General features: G+C 41.9%; 1 protein-coding gene across 1 annotated transcript in view; it reads right to left on the bottom strand.

Moving 5' to 3' along the window:
- The window catches only part of NDUFB1 (NADH:ubiquinone oxidoreductase subunit B1), a 111,577-nt gene that overhangs the window by 16,169 nt on the left and 73,582 nt on the right, over nt 1-21,826 (bottom strand). The window contains exon 2 of the mRNA XM_044074659.1: nt 19,988-20,132. Within this exon, the coding sequence (XP_043930594.1) occupies nt 19,988-20,132 (145 nt within the window). The remainder of the gene's footprint in view (nt 1-19,987; nt 20,133-21,826) is intronic.

Raw genomic sequence — 21,826 nt, 5'->3', positions numbered from 1 at the left:
GAGACAGTGGCACTGACGAAAAGGTAAGAGTTAGAGCTGGATGTGGCAGAGTTAAAGATGTTAAGATTTGCACTGGGTGTGACAAGGGTGGATAGGATTAGGAATAAGTATATTATTCCAACCTGGGTCAGCCCAGGTTGGAAGGTTTGGAGACAAAGCCAGGGGCAAGATTACGTTGGTTTGGACATGTGCCGAGGAGGGATGCTGAGTATACTGGGAAAAAGATGCTAAGGATGAAGCTACCAGGTAGCAAGAAAAGAGCAAGGCCTAAGATAAGGTTTATGGATGTGGTGAGAGAGGGCATGCAGGTGGTTGGTGTGACACAGCAAGATGCAGAGGACAGGAAGAAATGGAAACAGATGATCCACTGTGGCGACCCCCAATGGGAACAGCCGAAAGAAGAAGATGAAAAACAAACAATCTGCCCAGGTCCATCATAGAGATACAGAACTATTACAGCCATTTTCCCTAGATTTCTCAGATGAATGCCAAGTCACAACAGTACACTTACTAAATGCCATCAGAAGTCCTCCAAGGTGACAGCAGTCATCTTCTCAAACTCCATGCATTCAAAATGGTGCTAACCATTAACTCAACCAGGCACAGCTCATTAATAACATTTAGATGGAGATGTATGTTGGGACACAGACAGTTCCCAGTTAGATTTTCCATCACTTATGCAGGTCTTTTACCAGTTTGTGCTAGAAGGCAACCAGTGATTCTGTTCCAAGTGTAGTTCTCATCAACTGCCTCAGTTTATCTACACGCTGGACCCTTCCAACAGCTTATGCTACACAGCACTTGAGTCATTCTAAAAAGACAATAAGCAGCACTTAATTCTCAGTTGCCCTTCCCCTAAAAAAAAAAGAAGGCACGACACATGACATGATCTAGCTTAACTCGCACAGCACAAAAAATTTACTTATTTTAAATGTCTGTTTTACATTGAGGAGCTCCAACTGGGCGTGATTCATTTTCAGAGTACACCCTAGCAGAAAAGCACCATTCTCACAGAGCGGAAGAAATATGGTATAAAACAGGACACTTGCACAGAAATGTGGAGAGAAAAGAAAAGTATCTAAACAAAAATGGAAAATAGATTAACAAGATACAAAGAAAGAAAAAAAAGTCATAACAAGTACGCTGGACTAAGGCACAAGTAATCAAGTAAGGTAAGAAAGTTTGCATTTGTTAATGGATATAAATGCCAAGACAGTGGGAGCATATGGAGGCTGTAGAACCAAAGTTGTCCTGAGTGATGCTGATGTATGTTTCTTCAAGACACGATGCTGTAATGGATGCTACATCCACCACTCACACACACTCTTTCAACAGGTGAGCACTCACTGTTTTAATATTCAGATAACACTCGGTCGTGACTACATTACAGGGAAAGTACAGGGCAAGGTATTAAAAAATAAAATTTAACTGGCATGGAAAGCGACTGAAACAGCCTAATATGCAACACATGGGAACTAGTAGCAAACTACAGTAGTTAGGATTTGTGTAGAAGACTCAAAAATAAGTGAAAAAACAGCAAGGACTGGATTATCCCCAGAGGTAGATTTGCTGCAATAATCATCATCATCTAGTTATTTGCAATTATACTGTAACCTGGTCATTACGACAGACTTAAAAATTTAGTGAATTATATTCAATACGTTTAAAAAAAGCTTAGAGCTTTATGTACTGCATGTTACGCAGCTTTTAAAAAAATTACTACCTGAATGTGTACTAAAATGAAGGGAGTCTCACTATGCCAGGAACGGTTATTACTATTCTACAAAATTCTTTACTGAATTTCATTAGCCACTGGCTTGATCTAACACATGGGTAGAGCAGCACGAGGCTGTCTAGTATAGGAATGACACCTGTAGGGTGGCATGGCTGTCATACCTGAATTCTCCCCATCCAAGACAAGGGATGGGCTTGCAGGGTCACTAGCTTACCAAGGAATTAAACATTTTTGAAAATAGAATACTGTGAGCCTTGAGGAGTTAGCTGAATGGCCCACACTACACCAGACTCTCCCTCATAGGTTCATACTAGGCTATCTGCCCTAGGGCATTTATAAGCCTAGCCAGAATGTGTTTGGCTTTCTCCACCCATTTTAAATTTATTTTGCTATGCCCTTTTTCGAGGTTAGTATACTGTGCCTCTGTCTAACAGAGACACAGAAGTGATACCCGGGGAAAACCTACAATCTCCCATCCACTCATCAAGACTCCTCTTGAAGAGAGTCAATGAGGGACTCTGCCTAACCTGGACTGGGATTTTATTCCAGAGTGAAGGGAGCCTCTGGGTTATGAATCTGTCCCTCCAGCATGTCATATTTATTTCAGTGCTGAGGTTCAAGTCTCTCGAGCGCGTAGCTCTTTGGGATTTGGATTTTCTGAGGTGCAGCATGTCCATTAATTCCAGGTTGGACATGGCTTTATACGTCAGGCACAGATCGCCTCTGAACAGGCAGTATGCCACTGAGTAGAGCTGGAGTTTCTTTAACCGGGCAGCATATGGCATCTGTTTAAGCCCTTTGATCCTCTTGGTGAGGTACTTTTGGGGTCTTTCCAGTTGCTGCAGGTGTCTGGTAAGGTACATCCCAAAAGGGGCATTGTACTCAATTATGGGCCTGATGAGGGATGAGTAAAGAGGCATGATGACCTCCCCTGATCTAGATGTGAATCCCTTCATGATTAGGTGGGCTATATAAAATGTTTTTCTAACCACTTTGGCCACGTGGTTGTCAAATGAGAGATTGCTATCAACTTGGGTCCCCAGGTCCCTAATTACTACTTCTGTACTTAATGGATTACCACCTATGTGGTAATTTCTGGGCACTTTGTTTTTGCCAAAGGGGATGACTATACACTTTTTGGAATTTAGCTTGAGGCCATGGCTCTGGCACCAGTTGTCTGTTTCTATGAGGCCCTTTTGGAGGATGCTTGTGTCGGCTGGAGAGTCAATCATGACGCCCAGTTTGCAGTCATCTGCGAACTTGGTCAGCCACAGTCCTTCCGTGTTGGCCTGTACCTCCGAGAAATATATACCGAACAAGAGAGGTCCCAGGACTGAGCCTTGTGGGACAACTAGTTTAGAGTCTTGACATGGCTCCAGCAATTCTAACCATGTGGGTTCTGTCCTTGAGCCAGTTTGCAATCCATCTAGTGACATAGGGGTTTATATTTAAGCTGGTGAGCTTATCTATAATGCCCGAGTGGGGTATTGTATCGAAGGCTTTAGCGAGGTCCAGGTAGGCTGTGTGGACCACCTTCCCCTCGTCAATCGCCTTGGTGACTTGTTTCAAAGAAATCAACCAGGTTTAAAAGGCAGGATCTGCCCTTAAAGCCGAACTGGGTAGGCTCCAGTGTCTGTAGGTCCCCAATATCTTTATTTATGAGGTCCATGATGATCCTTTCCATAGCTTTGCAGACTAAGCTAGTCAGGCTTATGGGGCGATAGTTTCCAGGATTCGTTGAGGCACTACCTTTATGGAGAGGGACCACTGTTGCTGTACGCCACTCTTTGGGCACATATCCTGTAGTAAGGCTGAGATTGAACAGTAGTTTTATGTTTGGGTTTAGCTCTTCTTGGAGTTCATGTAGGGCAGCCGGGACACCGTCTGGTCCCATGGATGCTGTGTTTTTGCTTTGGAGGCGGCTCTTACCTGAGCATCTGAGATGTCAGGGGCAGCACTCTGCTGGGATAGATATTTGCCCTTTTGGTGGGGAGGAGGAGAAGTTTGCTGCACCTGTCAGCTAGGATGTTGGCAACGTCTGTGGGTTCAGTGTATTTTTTGTCATTTTGGACTAATTCTGAGCATATCTGGGAATTACCACCCAGGTTCCTAACATAACTAAAGAAAGCCTTATGATTATCCTTAGTGTCCTGTGCAATTTTTCTCTCAAAGCTGGCCTTAGACAATTTTATGAGTGCCCATAGTTTTTTGCTAGTACTGCTCAGTGATGCCTTCCCTTTTTGGGATTTTGCTCGATCATTTAGTAGCTTCCTCCTTCTATTGTATAGTTTGTTTATGGCTGGGGTCCACCAGACAGGACGTCTGCCTTTGAAGGATTGGGTCTTGGTTTTATTCGGGATCACATGATCCATGCATTCCTGAAGGTGTTCATAGAATGCGTTTATAAAGGATTCTGCGGTCTGGGCCGTATTTTCCACAGGCCCGGGGGCTTTGAAGGATTCCACCTCAGTTTTGAGGAGTGTGAAATTTGCTTTACAGAAGTTTTTCACTGTGTTTTTTTGGGCAGGGGGTGGGGTCGGGATGTGAATATCCAGTGAGATTAGTTTATGGTCTGATCTTACCAGTGAGGGATACACTTCTGGTCTGGAGCATAGAGTCCCCATTGTTGGTGATGATCAGGTCCAGTATGTTTTCCCCTCTTGTGGGAGTGGTAACAAGTTGTTCCATAGCATTTGAGTTTATAAATTCTAGGAACCTTTGGGCTAGGGTGTTGGAGCTAGAGTAATGCCCCCAGTCTATGTTTGGGTAGTTGAAGTCGCCTAATATAATGGTGTTTGGAGAGACCTTCATATTTTCCAGTGTTCTCAGGAAGGCCGAGTGGGGTTCCTGGGTTTGGGAGGGTGGTCTGTAGCAGGTTATAAACTGGAAGGCAGTTTTACCCACTGTTAGTTGCACATGGATAGTCTCTGATGCTTCATGCTTTGCCACCAAACTGGAGGTGTGGGTATCTTTGATGAATATCAATACTCCCCCTCCTTTTGTGGTTCGGTTCAAGTTTTGGGGCCAAAAAGCATGGTATGAGGTATAACCTGGTAGTGCTGGGGTGCTCTCGGGAGCCCTGAACCAGGTTTCTGTTACTGCACAGATATCGATGTTCTCCATGCTAAGGAGAGTTTCGAGTGCGTGCATCTTGAGGTTTAGACTTCTGGCATTGAGTAGCATTACTCTTAGTTTCTTATCCCTTGTGATACCTATGGAGGTGGGTTTGTCTTTTGAGCCTTGCCTAAAAAAGGCACTATAGGGGTAGCAAGAGTCTTTGCCAATATCCGAAAGACCAGGGGTGACAGGTGCAAGCCGTCCCTAGCGAAGCATCGTGGCTTGTCGAGCATATCATCCCAAGCTGACAGGCATTGGATCCCCTTTGAATGACACCAGTACTTAAGCCAATTGTTGAAATTGATCATCTTGTCTTCATATTGTGGCATCATTCTTGGTGAGGGTAAGATGCTACTCAAGGTCAGGGTCATACCAGCCTGGGCTACATGCTCAGAGCTCTCCTTTATGTCTCTTTTCATGTAGTCCAGGGAGGTACATCTCAGGTCATTCACACCAGCATGGACAATGACTGAGTCATATTTGTACTTGCCTTGGAGTGACCTGAGTGCTTGTGTTATGTGGCAGATCCTAGCGCCCGACAGGCTGCTCACCGTGACCCTCTCCTTGTTCAGCCTGGTGAGCGGGACGTCAGTGTGCCTGATGATAGAGTCACCTATTACAAGTGCATCAGGTGTGTTGTTTAGTCTTAAGGGCTGTGACTGTTTGGCACACTGGCTTTGTGAGATATGTGTTGCACGTGTTTTGTTTTGGGGTAGCGGTTGCTTGGGTGTCTGCTTTGGAGGTCTCTGCTGCTCAGGCAGATCTTTATTTAGAGCCTCCAAGTATGTTTTTGTGTGATTATGTGTTTGGCTTGCTGTCGTGGTAGGTCTATGTGAGACTGGAATTGTAGTGAGTGTGGTTTTCTTTTCCTCCTGACTGGTTATGCCAGTACTGAGTTGAGAGAGCTTAGCCTCCAGTTTGGCTATATGGTTGCATCTCTCACATGCGTTGGAATTTGTTGGGAGGAGGAGAGGGTTGTCTGTGTACATGAGGCAGTTGTAACATTGCCTCAAGATTCCCAGATTCACCAGCTGGACCGGAGAGGAGATTGACAACTGACCTTTGGACATGCTAGAATAATATTGGGAATTCCTTAATAATTGAAAACAAGGGCCAGTGGAGAGTGAGGGTGTAGTGCTTTTAATTTTTAGTGCTGACTTATATAATTGCTTTAGTGAGCTAGTGCCAGGTAACTTCAATGCAAAAACGACAAACAGCAACTTTCTTTCAAGTGAAACAAGGAAATAAGTACAGTAAGCAATGCAGATATCACTAGTGATCCACAGAAGTGCTGAGAAGCCGCATATTAGGTGGAATTAGCGTTCCAGGGAAATAACAAGCAAACAAACAACAAGCATATAAACAAAGCTAGATTCGGCAGGCCAGGATCTAGTCTATGCTACAGCAAACAAGGTGTACCAATTTCAGTAAGATACAGTTCAAATATTCAGGCACTATAAACCTTTAACCAGAAATTCCCAGCTCAGAAGGGCAGAGTCCAGCCTCTTCTCTCACAAGAGTGCAGACCACGAACCTTCTTAATGTAAAATAACTGGCCTGAAGCCAAGTGCCTAAACCAGAACTATTACACTTTAAGAATAACAGACACTGGGCTCTCAATCAGCAGTTCCCAACTTAGAAGGATGAAAGCTACCTGTCCTGCCAGCACAGTGCATGCCACAAACCTTCCTAATGTAAAACAACTGGTCTGAAGCCCAAGTGCTTAATCCAAAAGACTTGGGATGATAGCTACACTTTAATCAAATTACTACCAAGCAGTAATAAATACAATTGAATACTTTAGAGAATGCCTGGATTAGTGCTCAAGTTACACAAACAAAGCTAGATCCAGCAGGCCTGAATCCAGTCTATGCCACAGCAAACAAGGTGCACCAACTTCAGTAAGAAGCAGTTCAGATATGCATGCACTATAAGCCTTTAACCAGAAATTCCCAGCTCAGAAGGGCAGAGTCCAGCCTCTCCTCCCACAAGAGTGCAGACCACAAACCCTCTTAATGTAAAATAACTGGCCTGAAAGCCCAAGTGCTTAAACCAGAATAAATACACTTTTAGAATAACAGACACTGAGCCCTCAATCAGCAGTTCCCAACCTAGAAGGATGTAAGCTACCTGTTCTGCCACTACAGTGCAGACCACAAACCCTCTCAGTGCAAAACAACTGGTCCGAAGCCCAAGTGTTTAAACCAAAAGGCTTAGAATGAGTTACACCAAGCAGTAATAAATACAATTGAGTACTTTTAAGATGATGCAAAAGTAAAATAAAGTAGGTAGAAACACAAGCACAGTAAAAGCAGATGATTTTTTTTTTCTGAATTACTTTGATTTATTAGTGGCTGTACAACAACTCCACCTGTATATGGAACTCAGTACTGTAGATAGTTGGGCTTCCCCACTAGGTACTTCCTGCAGTATGCAATCCCAAATACAGGTGGAGTTTCTGCATTACCAAGAAGCCCAGTTAGTTCAGTGAATATTAAACTGTAAGCTGTTATTATGGTGATTTATATACCACTAGTTTTCCCCCTATGGCAGCTTTTTTTTTTTTTATTTTATCAGTGTCACATCTGTGTTATTACACTGTATGCTGTGTATCATACACTTTACCAAGCATCTTATTGGTTGTTTATCTTTAAATGCATTTACTGCCCGACTGCCAGAGTGAGTGACTGACTGTGCTACTGTCTATGTCACTTTACGTGTTATAATATGCTTCAGGATTACAGAAAATGTGCTTATCCACTATGAGCTGTTTTAACCCCACTACCACCATGTTCCACCAACATGCAGGACCACAAAGCAGAATCAGGAAGCAACTGGCAGCTGCTCAGCACTTGGGAACTGCAAACAAGTTTAAGAAAACACAGTAGTATAGGTCTGATTTCAAAGAAAAATACCTAATTAATCTTTAGTAGCTTAAACTATTCCTACAAGAAATCACAGTGCTAGAAACTTACATGTGAGCTTAGGCAGAGTACTGAGTTAGATATCCAAGATCAAGATGCATTCAAGTCTCGAGAGAAATAGTATTTAAACATTACTAACTAACATGTCTCTAAGGCCCTCCCAAATAACATCATTTTTGACACTAAGGTTTTCCCAGTATTCATATTGCATCATCTTAACACCTGGTCCGAGTTCTCAGGCCACAAACTGCATTATTTAGCAATCTAACACCTGCTCAGAAACTTACAACACAAGGCATTTCACATACACACTCTAGCAGAAACTAGAGCAATAAAGTACCTTCCACATGTAAATTCTGGTCATAAACTTTAGCCTTAAAACAATGGGCATGAAACCTTCATCCAGACCCACTGGAGCCGAATTCTAATATGAAAGGGTCACAACATGCTTCAATGGGCCAGTAGAGTGCAATGTTGTCACATTTTTGCAGTTCCACATTTCACAATATTCTTTTACACTCAAGAAAACATACCTGTATTTTACATTTATTTATAAATACCAGAATTATATATCAAATTCTATTTGACTAGGCTGGCAGCCTTCGCCCATCTCTCCCCAGTCGTCACAGATGGTAACCGAGAGATCAGGTAATTAGCCAGGCGGCCAGGTTCAGGGTTTGAAGCTGTAGGTGCAGAATCTGCCCCTCCTGCTGGGACAGCAGGGCAGGGGTCTGAGGCAGGTGCAATGGTGCCAGCAGTGACACACTGTGCAAAAGGGGGTACACCAGTGTTGGCGTGGCCAGTCTGGTGCAATCAGTATCATCCTTGGTTTGTCCCGTTTGATCTTTAGTAGTACCTTGGAGGGGAGAGGCAGAGGGGGAAAGGCATAAACTGATAGGTTTTTCCAGGTGAAGGACAGGGAATCCACTTTCCAAGCTTGTTTGTGGGGAGTCCTTGTGCAGAATTTGTCCAATTGGTAGTTCTGTGGGGGAGGTGAAGGACAGGAATTTGTCCAATTGGTAGTTCTGTGGGGGGGGTAAACAGGTCTATCTCTGGGCTCCCGCATTTGTTTCTCAACATGTTGAATATCTTTGGTTCCAGTTTCCACTCGTGTGGTCCATTAGATTTCTGCTTAGTTCGTCTGCCAGTGTATTTAGCTTTCCTGGCAGGAATTGAGCCTGTAGGTGTACTTGGTAGCTCAAGGCTGTGTTCCACAGAGCCATGGCTAGTTTGCAGAGAGGATATAAGTGGGTTCCCCCCTGCTTTGTTTCTCAACATGTTGAATATCTTTGGTTCCAGTTTCCTCAGGCTGTGTTCAGAGCCAGCCATGCTAGTGCAGAGAGAGGATATAAGTGGGTTCCCCCCTGCTTTGTTTCTCAACATGTTGAATATCTTTGGTTCCAGTTTCCACTCGTGTGGTCCATTAGATTTCTGCTTAGTTCGTCTGCCAGTGTATTTAGCTTTCCTGGCAGGAATTGAGCCTGTAGGTGCACTTGGTAGCTCAAGGCTGTGTTCCACAGAGCCATGGCTAGTTTGCAGAGAGGATACGAGTGGGTTCCCCCCTGCTTTTTTTTTTTATGTACCACATAAAAGAGTGGTGGGGTCAGTCGTTACCATTAAATTGTCCTGGAAGAATGTTCTCCTTGTTAGCTGTACATAATGCTCTGACAGCCTTAAATTTCTTTTTGATTGATATGCAGGTGCATTTGACTTGGGTTCCATTTGCCCTGAATGCACTTCCCTGACAAGTGAGCCCCCCGTGCATAGTCTGATGCGTCTGTTGCTAGGGTTTGGGTGGCAGGGGGTAGAGTGAATGGCAGTGGCTTGTTTAGGTGGCAGGCCTCTGCCCACCAAAGGAACTCTATCTGTAGACAAGGTATGATAGGAATTATTCCTTCAAGATCCTGAGAATGTTGACAACATAAGCTTTTTAAATACCATTGTAGTTTCTTCATATGCAGTCTTGCATATGGAATTAGGAGAATGCAGGAGACCATGAACCCTAGGGCTTGCAGTATTTTCCTTGCAGATAGCTGGGTCTTTGTGGCCAGTAGTTTGAAGCAAGCTATCAAATGAACTTGTTTCTCTGGTGTGAGGAAAGCCATCTGGGAAGTTGTGTTCAAGCTTGCTCCCAGGAATACAATTTGTTGGCAGGGTACAAGATGCAATTTCTTTTAGTTTATGGTGTACCCCAGAGAAGTTAGCAATTTCTGTAAAAACGCCAGATGACTTAATAGTATGTCCTGCCTTTCTGCCTGAATTAGACATCGTCCAGGTATGGGTATATTTGAATATTTCTTTGCCTGCAAAATGAAATGACTGGAGCTAAGCACTTTGTTAATACCCTGGCGCAGTAGATAAGCCAAAGGGCAGTGCAGAAAATTGATAGTGCATGTAGCCTGCTTTGAAGCACATGTACCTTCTGCAAGATTCCCTTATTGGCATGTGCAAGTATGCTTCCTTTAGGGATTAAACTGATCAGTCACAGTATGATGTTATGGAAAAGAGTAGTGGAAGCTAGGTTAAGAAGGGACGTGATGATCAGCAATATGGTTTCATGCCAGGAAAGAGCACTACAAATGCAATGTTTGCTCCGAGAGTGCTGATGGAGAAGTACAGAAAAGGTAAGGAGGGGTTGCATTGTGGTTTTGTAGACTTAGAGAAAGCATATGACAGGGTGTCTAGAGAGGAGTTGTGGTATTGTATGAGGAAGTCGGGAGTGTCAGGGAAGTATGCAAGAGTGGTACAGGATATACGAGGGTAGTGTGACAGCGGTGAGGTCTGCAGTGGGAGTGATGGATGCGTTCAAGGTGAAGGCGGGATTACATCAAAGGATCAGCTCTGAGCCCTTTCTTATTTGCAATGGTGATGGACAGGTTGACAGACGAGATCAGACAGGAGTCCCTGTGGCCTATGATGTTTGCAGATGACATTGTGATCTGTAGTGAGAGTAGGGAACAGGTGGAGGAGACCCTGGAGAAATGGAGATATGCTCTAGAGAGAAGAGGAATGAAGGTCAGCAGAACTAAGACTGAATATATGTGTGCGAATGAGAGGGAGGATAGAGGAATGGTGAGTATGCAAGGAGTAGAGGTGGCGAAGGTGGACGAGTTTAAATACTTGGGATCAAAAGCTCAGAGCAATGATGAGTGTGGAAGAGAGGTGAAGAAGAGAGTATAGGCAGGATGGAGTGGGTGGAGAAGTGTGTCAGGAGTGATTTGCGACAGACGAGTACCAGTAAGAGTGAAAGGGAAGGTCTACAAGAGGGTAGTGAGACCAGCTATGTTACATGGGTTGGAGACAGTGGCACTGACAAAAAGGCAGGAGTTAGAGCTGGATGTGGCAGAGTCAAAGATGCTAAGATTTGCACTGGGTGTGATGAGGGTGGACAGGATTAGGATAAGTATATTAGAGGGTCAGCCCAGGTTGGAAGGTTTGGAGACAAAGCCAGAGAGGCAATATTACGTCGGTTTGGACATGTGCGGAGGAGGGATGCTGAGTATATTGGGAAAAAGATGCTAAGGATGAAGCCACCAGGTAACAGGAAAAGAGGAAGGCCTAAGGATGAGGTTTATGAATGTGGTGAGAGGGGATATGCAGGTGGTTGGTGTGACAGAGCAGGATGCAGAGGACAGGAAGAAATAGAAATGGATGATCCGCTGTAGCGACCCCTAACGGGAACAGCAGAAAGAAGATAAGGTAGGCTTCCTTTAAATCCAGTGCTGCCAACCAGGCATCCTTGCCTAGCATAGGAAGCAGATGTTAAAGAGTTAACATCTTGAATTTTGGGATCACCAAAAATGTGTTTAGGATAGAGAGGTCCAGGACAGGACACCAGGAGTTGTCTTTTCTGGACACCAGGAAAAGTCTTGAGTAGAAACCTTGTCCCCCTTCCTCTTCTGGGACAGGTTGAATATCCTGATACTTGAGAGAGAACTGTTTTTGAGCCTCTGCCCATTGATTTGGGGGTAGATCTGGGCAAAGGTTTGGGGTTGGTAAGGAATGGAAGAGGAATCTGTATCCTTGGGAAACTACATTTAAAACCCATTTGTCCTGGTTAATGAGTTCCCAATTTTTTGCCTGCAGGGCAATTTTTCCCCCTAAAAAAACAAACAGTCAGCTGTGCAGGGCTTGGAAGATTTAAAGTTAAGTCATTGAGACAGTTTATCATAGGGGGGAGTCTTACCACTCCCTGCTTTGGAAGTGGGAGCCCCCCACTGCTTAGTCCTGCGAGTACCTTGGAACTGAAGCCTGGGTGTTCTGCTGGTTCTGGGTTTGGACTGAGAGGATCTGGAAGAGGCAAGAAAGGACCAATTTTTAGAGGACCAATGCCTACTAAATTTGGGAGGCTGTACTTGCAGGAAATCTTTAGTAGTTTGTTTAGCTTTTTCCTCCATCTTTTTAAGCACGTCTGCTTTGTTGCCAAACAGGCAGTCTTGGTTTAAGGGAGCATCCAGCAATTTAGCTTTAACATGATCTGGCAAAGATTGCTCCTTAAGCCAAGCATACCTTCTAAGTACAGACCCAGTGACATTAGCCCTGCAAGATGCCTCTAGTGAATAAAAACCACATTGCAAAGTATGTTTTCCAACTTGTTCAGCAGAATGCATTAAATACTGTAAATCTTTACTTTCAGCACAGTCCGGAATCAACATAATTTTCTGTTTAATCAATCAATAATATGCTGCTGATTCTTTAACATATGAAACTGGCAGTTTAAGGCACTAATTGCCAAGGTTGCAGAAGTGTAATACCTTCTTACCTCATCTATCTAGCGTCCTGGAAACTCTATTAGAGGGGGTAGGACTTTTGGCAGTAGTAGCCTTAATGCCCTTGGGTCCCTGTGAAATGGTCTCAGGATCCGCAGTACGATTTTTAAAAAGGAACTTGTGAGAGGTAGGAACCCTGTAATATCTATCAGTTTTTTTGGGAGCAGGAGGTAAAAGAGTCAGGGGCCAAGCTAGATTCTGAAAAGGCATCATCAACAATGTCCAGTACAGGGGGAAAAGCTAAAGGCCTGTGTTGGGGCAGGAGTAAGAAATCTCCAAGTCTCTTTTTAGAGTCAGAGTAATAATCCTGGCTTTCCCAGCAAAAATGCTTCCTAAGAGTATGCAAGGTTTCACCAAAAGAGAAATCCTCTTGAGGGGGAGCAGAGGGAAGAGAGTCCTCTGCATAAGAATCCTCATACAGGAAACAGAGATTTCAGAATCCTGATCAGAAGAATCATAAGTAAACTCAGTCCTAGGTCTCTTAGAGAGGGAAGGTTGGCTTCCCCTGATTAAAGTAATAAGGTCTTCAGCCATTCTTATTTGTTTTTTAGGCATAGAGGCCTGACCATGCGGTCTGGGCATTGGTTTTCTAGGCATGGATCGAGTTTCAGGCCTTGAAGAAGATGACTGAAAGTCAGAAGGCCTGAATACACCTTCAGAAGCTGGTGCCTGCGGCTCAGGTAGAGACATCCGCAGGTTCCACAGTTGAAGCATCTCGCGGCATACTGGACTCCGAATGGGTCTCAGTAGAGGCCTGTGAATCTGAAGTAGCGGGTATCAGGAGCTGCAAACTGGCGACTAGCATAGGAGAAGCGTCGTCTGCAGCTTTGGTCCTATGCGGTCTGCCTCTGTCTTTATCTTTGCATTTTTTCAGAATGTCAGTAGTTGGGTGGCTTACCGAAGCCATATCTGGGTAATTGAACTGAGTACCAAAATATTTAGAAGCGTAAATATACAGACGACGAATAGTTCGTTGTTTAAATAAGGCACAAAACCGACAGCGAGGTACGTCATGGCCAGGGCCTAGGCAAGGAATACAGTACGAATGAAAATCTTTATGGAGGTATTTTCTTTCCACAAGAAATACAATTATTGACTTTTACGGACATCAGTTTAGAGCAAGAAAAAGTTTCCCCAACGGAGTACTTGGCTTAGTTGAAGACTTTGGTTCTGAAACTCGAAAATGAAAATTTCAGGAGTCGGCTGACCGGCACTTGCGAACTGCTTCTGCTACGGGCAGGGCCGGCCTTAGCTGAAATGGCGCCCTAGGCAAAGTAGTGCTCTGGTGCCCCTTAAGTCCCACCCATGCCATTCTCAAGGAACACCCCTATTTGAACCACGCCCACAGGTAGGTCACTCCCACAAAAGCCACTCCAGTCATTTATTTCAATTTTTTTAATGGCTTAAAAAAATCAGTGAATGCTTTGTCATAGTGTAACAAAGGGAGCAAGCCTTACACACCAGCATATCACTGACCAGCATGTACAACAGATACTGGGCACTGACTTGACCATAATCAAATATGTAGCATAAACATAGTGTTACAATGCACGAGATCGACAGCAATCTGCTCTGTCAGAGAGAATAAGGGACAGCAAAGAGGTTTACTAATGGATGAGCACAACAGTTTTTTAGAGTTTGGATATGTATGTTCACCTTTTACATATGCAGATAGCTGTCCATCACCTCTACCAAACTTAGCAGCATATCTGGTTAGTTTGGAACACCACTTCAATAATCAATACAATGGTATTCCAGCAGAAAGGCAATCCATGGAAATTGCTTTCCTAAGAATAAGAGACAAAACCCTCCATAGCTGTCAACTGTACCTGCCAATGTGGAACAAAGTGGTAAAGGTGGAACACTTCCTTGCAGCATACTAAAGTCCATCTAAGCTGATCAATGTGATTAAAATATATTTCTTTATACTTAGGACTCAGCCCTATTTATCATGTATCTCAGTTACAATTTGACATAAGATTACCTTTTAACTTGTGCCACTGGAAGGGCAATTCTTAACTACCACACTGGCTCAAGTACTGTATCATGCAACACAATGAAATGTAACAGCTATACTGGTTTAAGCCATGCAATCAGATTTACAAAATTTAAAAACTGACTTAGTGCCTCCAGTGCTTGTTAAGTATACATAATGTTAATAAATAATTAAACTTCAGTTCCTTTACCCCCAAAAGTATATATGTGGAGGCAAGCGCTATATTCAACTACAATCTAAAAACCAAGGAGCCAGCTCCCCTATTCTTAAAATAGAACCAAAATCGTCACATGGCTATTCTTGCATAATAAGCCACATGGGAGTAGGAAATGGCAAACATATGATTACAATTCTCAGTTATCACACAACACAAAATTAAAACTAAAATGGAAAGCTATTTTAACAGCAAGGAATATCACACTATAGACAAATATAAAACAGCTAAAATTGCTACCAAAGTACAATATAATTGTCACATAGACTATGACATCAATGGTACAAACTGATACAACAGTAATATAATGGAAGGTAACACAATAGAAAATGCTACGTTATAACAATGGGCTATTATTTAATAGGTTTAAATCAGTTGGGCATAAAAAATACACGTGTGGTGCATGCATGCATGCCATTACCACTCCAGACCTACTTATTTGATTATTCCAAACACAGACTGTGGCACTTCATTATAATGCATAACTAATAATGTCTATCATGCTTAGCTTTCATTTGTATGACATAAGCAGTTACCAAAGTACATAAACACTATTCTTGCTAATATGCATCACTGCATCAGAAAGAAAGCTGTTGCATTGCACATGATTTATAAACTGACTTCACAGCATAGAATGAGTAATTTAAAACTAGCAATGAAAGGAATGGTGATGACCTCATGAAACAGCTCACTATATAACATTTACTTCGACCAAAACGAGCAATAAAAAGAATGGCAATGACTTCTTGAAACCAAAAGCCCACTACACAACAGGTATTTGTAAACCACTGCCTTTTTAGAAGTTTCTACATCATTATGCAACTGCTGCAATTGTAACAGATAGGAAAGGAAAACTTAGCATTTCTTTCCATCAAAGATTTTCTCCAACATTCATACACTGGCCAAACGTCTTAGAGCAAGAAATCTTGACAAAGCCGTAAAAAGAGGGACAAAGGCCCCCAAAAATAGGGCAATGTTTAAATATTGCTGTTACAAACTTAGAAAGCTGATAAAGTAACAGGTTTTACATTAACATGAATTTTCCAAAGGATATGAATTCTGAAACTCAAATGTCTAGCATTTCCTAACTTCAGTCTTTAATGATTTACCAATAATTTGCCAAAGAAACAAAATTTGATGAAAAATGGACAAAAAAAGAGGCACAAATCTGGATATTCTTTGGAAATTTATACAACCAGATACAGGCATATTACAAAATGGCAATAGTGTGATGCAGTCACTAAAGGCACTGTGGAATTTGTCTCCTTGTTACATTGCTACTTTGGCCAGTTTAAACTATGCCCACCAAAACTCAGTCACACCTTTTCCACTTCAGTACAATTACACCACTGAGAATGCAAGCTGGCAATATTCAATGACAATGACAAGGGCTAGTAGTATTTCCTTACAAATAAATAGTTTTGCAACAAACCTGCATTTTACCTATACATGCAATAAAGCAACCAACACAAAAATGCCATGTTGTGCATCCGTTCTGAACAGACTGCTTGGATTCAGCCTCTCTACATCTTTTTGCAAATTCAATCACTCCAGATGCGTTACACTTACAGCCAGAGACAAATAGTCAAACATTCTCACCACCCTAACAAAGTGCTTAGCAACCTCCCCCTCCTCCTGATTTATAACAGCTTATACTTAGACCCAGAGAGAAATAAATGGTAAAAAAGCAGACACTCACACAACACCAGATCAAAGAATCCAGTACAATAGCTAGCACCCCCCCCCCCCGGTTAACAGCAGCTTACACCAAGAGCCAGAGGCAAAAACGAATCCAGACATCCTCACGACCCAACAGATCACAGAAAGTATACTGAGTAGCTATGCAATAAGTACATTTGTGACAATAAGAAATATCACAAATATGTATGGCTACATATTGCAGCTGTATTTTTAATTAAAATTGTTGTAAATATGACAGTTACAGACTTTTTACTTCAGAAAATATGTGAATTGTCATGCTTCTCCTACCAGTGGATTGTGATCTGACACTGTTTGTCCATGACTCTGTCCCTCCTCTTGGCTGCATCTCACACTAAGTAGATATTCAGTCCCATGTGACTTGGTCAAGCAGTGGTGCACCAACCCGGTATGCTGCCACCAAATAAGTTATCGGTACATTATTTTTAGAGCCCAGACAATCATTCCTGCAATTGCACCTGGCTGTTGCATATGTCCTAGAAAACCTTGTCTGATTATAATTTGCCTTTTTCCTTGCAGTTTGTATCCAGTCGGACTATCCCGGTCAACAAATGTAAAATAAATAAAATAAAATATTCACTTCTTTACCATGGGTTCCTTTATTTGTTGTCATCTGAGAACATTATAATGATTTGGCATAATCAGATCCTTCTATGTTCATGTTAAATGTTATAAGATTTCACTGCACATTTGCAGCTTTTCATAATGACTACTGGGAAGTGTTTGCACAAGTAGTCTATATAGCTAAGTAAATAGGGCAATTAACTTTGGTGCTGGAAAATCAGAAGACAGTGGGTTCTATTCCCATGCCAGATAATCAGATTAATTTTACTGACACTGCAGTGCACTGAAGCAAAACATATTTCATAAGCTGTACTTCTGAGTGTGCAGTCCTTCAGATGAATCATAAAACTGAAGCCCCATTTGCCTGAGTTAGTGGTAGGTTCAGGTGGATGTAAAAGGACCCACGGCACTTACTGAAAAAGTAGAAGGGAGGTTTCTGGTGCCCTAGCCAAATTTCCCCTGTCAGTAGGAATACTATTTTGGCTGTCCCACTGAAAGGAGGCTAATCACCTACTGGGACTAACTCAGTAAACAAAATGCAAATAAATGAAAAATAAAAAAATTAATTTGGGCTGGTTGCAGTTTCCAGAGTCAAAGCTTGTTATTTTCAGTGCAATTGGATTGCATCTGTTATTTTGTGTTTTTTATATCTAACAACGGATAAGAATTCTGGAGTTGAAATTCTGTAATCCTTCTACCCTTGGTGGCTCCTTTGGTGCATCTGTTATTGTCTCACCTGGTCAAATCTTTCCCAAGAAACTTAAAATGCAGAGTCTAACAGCAAAAGACAATGCACAGATTTCTGATGATATTACTTTTTTTTCTAAACAAATGAGCATACATCTGTCTTTTTGGGCCATGAAGGACAAGATGAGTTGCCTGAAACAATATCTGTGAAACAGGATACTTGTAGAAATTAAATTGCGTTTTTATACTGTTTTGGATGGGTTCTATTAAATTTATGTATTGTACCATGTAAACAGGCAGGCATGTACTGCAGTTGTTTGAATTAATATGACATCAATCGTACAATAAAGTAAAAAATTTAACATTTATGGTAGCAAAACACAGTGCTGGAAATATTCAGCTTATTCTTGCCTGCTTATACCAGATGACATCAAGGAAAACAGATCACTATGTGAAGAATTCTAGGCATCAGAAGTGGCTGTGCATATCTATCAAAACCACAGATGCATGCATGGCCATCCTTTTTAGGCATCAGGCTAGCCTTTTAATAACTTTCAGTACAGGCTTGCTTCATACGTTCATAGGTTTATACCAGGCTAACTACCGCTAGGGCCTTCATGTCATACAACACTTCTTATATAAAGCACTTTTCATCATGCAACCCTGCTAACTTTAAAACTAAAGTTGCCTATAAGACTTTAAATCTAATAGTGCTGGAACACTGTTTTGTCAGTAGGATTGTTTTAGTTCATTATTGTCCCAATGTTATCGACTGTAGCTGGAGCCTAGGGATAAGAATAAAGAGAATTTTAATATCCGCGCAGAGTATTATGAGCCATGTATGGCAGAGGCTGTATAGTACTTTCATGCTTGTGAAATATGTCTTACTTCACTCAATGACTAGCAGTTTTGTAGCATTTATGTCCTTCATACCTTAGGCCTGCCTGAACTTACTGACCTCCATCTCATTACATTCTATGTACAAGGACATTTGAGCATGCAAGAAACAACATCCCTTGTTTTGCTTGCTTGTTTCTAGAGGGGATCTTTATATTTTTATTTAATTTAGTTATATGCTGCAATAAAAGCCAAGCAAGAAAAGCAAACAAGGGACACCCACAAAAAAAAATGCAGAAAGCGCAGTTGGTAGCCCGCGTGGTGTAGAGGGAACTAGTCCGCCGATAATCCACATCGATGTCATCCAGTCCACAGATCAGGAACACAGGAAGTAACGACAGCCAATGGCTACGTCCGCCTCTATCGTCAACGAAAAAAGGAATGAGAGGCGGGTGTGGGTAAACTGTGGATGGATTGGAGCAGCAGTCAGGGATGTGGGGGAGGGCGCAATGCTACAAAGGGCGGGCGCAACTACAGATGAAAAGTGGAGAGAGAGAAGTTAAGTTAACGAAATTGCGCCCTTTATGATGCCGGCCTTATGGCGCCCTAGGCGGTCGCCTAGTTCGGCTATGCCTAAGGCCGGCCATGGCTACGGGCACCGCACAACAAGAAAGACTGGTGTAATGGTGTCGGCTGCATGCTTTATACCCCCTGACGTCATGGAAGATGAGACAGCAACCGAAGCAGGACCCAAGACTTTGATAATCAGGCCGACTGAGGGCTACTGCAAGCAGATAACCCAAATGTGATGACTGCAACAGTGAAACACGAAGAACATCAGCGCATTCTAATACTACACTGCAGTTTCAGTAATTTGTAAAGTACTCCAGCCATCTGGAGTGGGAGTGGAACTACAGCCTTCTGATTTTCCAGCACCAAGAGAGAGTGTGCTACCTGTTAAGACTCTGTCAGTTATGAAACAATATTTTTGGTGATCTCAGTTGACTGATAATATGTAGACAACTGGTGGGTGGTAGCAAGCATACATATGACACCACTACAGAACTTGTGATTGACTGCTCAGATCAATCTGTTGCAAGTTTAAAAAAAAGCTTGACACCATAAAAATACTGGGTGGGAACATTCTGTTAGAGCCATAGGGAGCAACAGTATGCCAATGTCATGGACAACTAATTGCAATACCTTTCCACTTCCAAAAGTTCACCTTCATTCTTGAAGTTGCCCAATGGCAGTTTGGCTGCCCTATTTATTTTCATTCATTCTTTTTGTTGACCAGGTTAGTCCCACTAAATCACATTAACAATTAGCTTATTTTTAAATCAGCTTATTTTTAACTTTGCAAAAAATGATTTCAGTTTGTGTAGCTAAGTGACAATCACTGGTTCACAAACATTGATAACTAACCTGTGGTAGAGAACACTCTTATTTCTGAATGCAGTCAGTTTTTCATCATTTTTTCGGTCCCAGTACCATCCTATTACGAAGCCCAAGGGAACCAAAACGGCAGCCCAGTGCTCCCGCACCATGCCAACTAGGTTAACCATAATTGCTAAAAAATAAAGACAAAAAAGTGTAATGCAAAAATAGAAGTGTCAACAAAACAGAATGTAAATAAAATTACTATTTAAATGGCCACAAAAGAATTCTAGCAGTTAAAATTGATTTTAAAACCTACTGACTTTAACAAAAAATATACTGAACAAAATGAGAATCAGCAAACAAAGTGATTTTTATGAAAGATAAGCTCTTCAAAAAAATCAGCATATTACCAACAATAAGCTTCCAAAGCAGGCTGTGTATCAACACAGTTTTGTATATCCATGTATATGTAAATATTTACATACACTACGTACATATAAAATATATTTATATTACACAAAAATGCACACACATACGTGTACAAGGTCACACATACCAAGCAATTATACAAGCCTACAACTAATTTAATAACAATGCAAAACAGTAAAATGTACAAAGGTCTAAAACTTGAAACCATGTTTTTCTATCAAACATGGCAGATATACTAAATAAGAGAGGGAAACACTAAACAAGAGAGAGCGAAAAACAAGACCACAGGATACCAAACAGTTTACCGGTCAAGTTGAAGCTGTAAGCTGAACTACGTGCAGAACTATAACTTTTTTTTCCTTCTGTCAAGGGGAGGGCAACTAGACTGTAGCAGGATTTAAAAGGCAAAACTGCAGCTTTTCTTTCTGTAAGTAGATGATAGCAGAAACACACACACACACACAGTTAGCACTTGCCAAGCTAAAGCTAAATCAATCAGTTCTGGACGCTTTTATCTGCAGTTTAAGTATTCACTTGTAAGCTAGGAAAGTGCAATAGACTTTTAAAAAGGGAAATTCTGATGGATTGGTGCGGTACTGCCTGTATGTGCTCCCGCGATGAAGCATCTCTACAGAGATTAACTGGTATGACCATAATGCTCTGAAAACCCAGCTCAGATATGGTCATTTTGAAACAAACTCTGTGGTACCATGGTTATGGTTCATGGATTCTATGGTGCCCTGCAAAAAAAAAAAAATTTGCTGCTTGTACTTTTCAGACAGTGGCAGACAAGGATTAAATTCTTTCATTCAGATTTGTTAGGAAATATTTAGCTAGTCAGTGGTTTTCTGCAAAATGTCCGTTGCAACCCTTTATTTTACTTCACTCTTTGTAATATTTAATTTCTATTTGCAAAGAATTATGCTGGTTTAATTTTAAATGCTTGTGGTTGTTTAACCAATAAAGGTTAAAGGGTGTGCCAGTGCCCATCTTTAAAAGAAAGACTGCTCAGTTTAGTTCTTGTATCTTACCTGGCCTTTACAAAGGCTGAAACAGTAAAATATGTTTATCACACTTGGTCTGGATGGTGATAGTGTTATCATAAAGCAAACGAGAGCTTTAGTATTCAAAGTTATTACTAGTCTCTCCTGGAAATGTGCATGTCAGACGTGTACTTCTTTATTCAAGTTCAGTTAAAGTTACTCTAGATAATCTATCACTGCAAGGCAATGAATTCATAAGCTATTACTATGCTGTTGATAACCTGTAGCCTATTCAAAAGATCACAATTTTTCTGCACCTAATGGCATGAATAACCAATACGTAGCATTGACCCCTTTCGATGAGGGTTTGAGGGGCCAGATCCAGGGTGAATCTATGATCATGGACACAATCGTCAGATCCTGACAAAACTGCAGCACTTCAGCACGATGCACTGAAGATCTACACACATAC

This window comes from Protopterus annectens, chromosome 6.part0, assembly GCF_019279795.1.
Source record: "Protopterus annectens isolate FY-2018-M chromosome 6.part0, PAN1.0, whole genome shotgun sequence".
Classification (NCBI taxonomy): domain Eukaryota; kingdom Metazoa; phylum Chordata; order Ceratodontiformes; family Protopteridae; genus Protopterus; species Protopterus annectens.
Note: the sequence above shows the minus strand (reverse complement) of the source record. Positions and strands in the feature narration are given on the sequence as shown.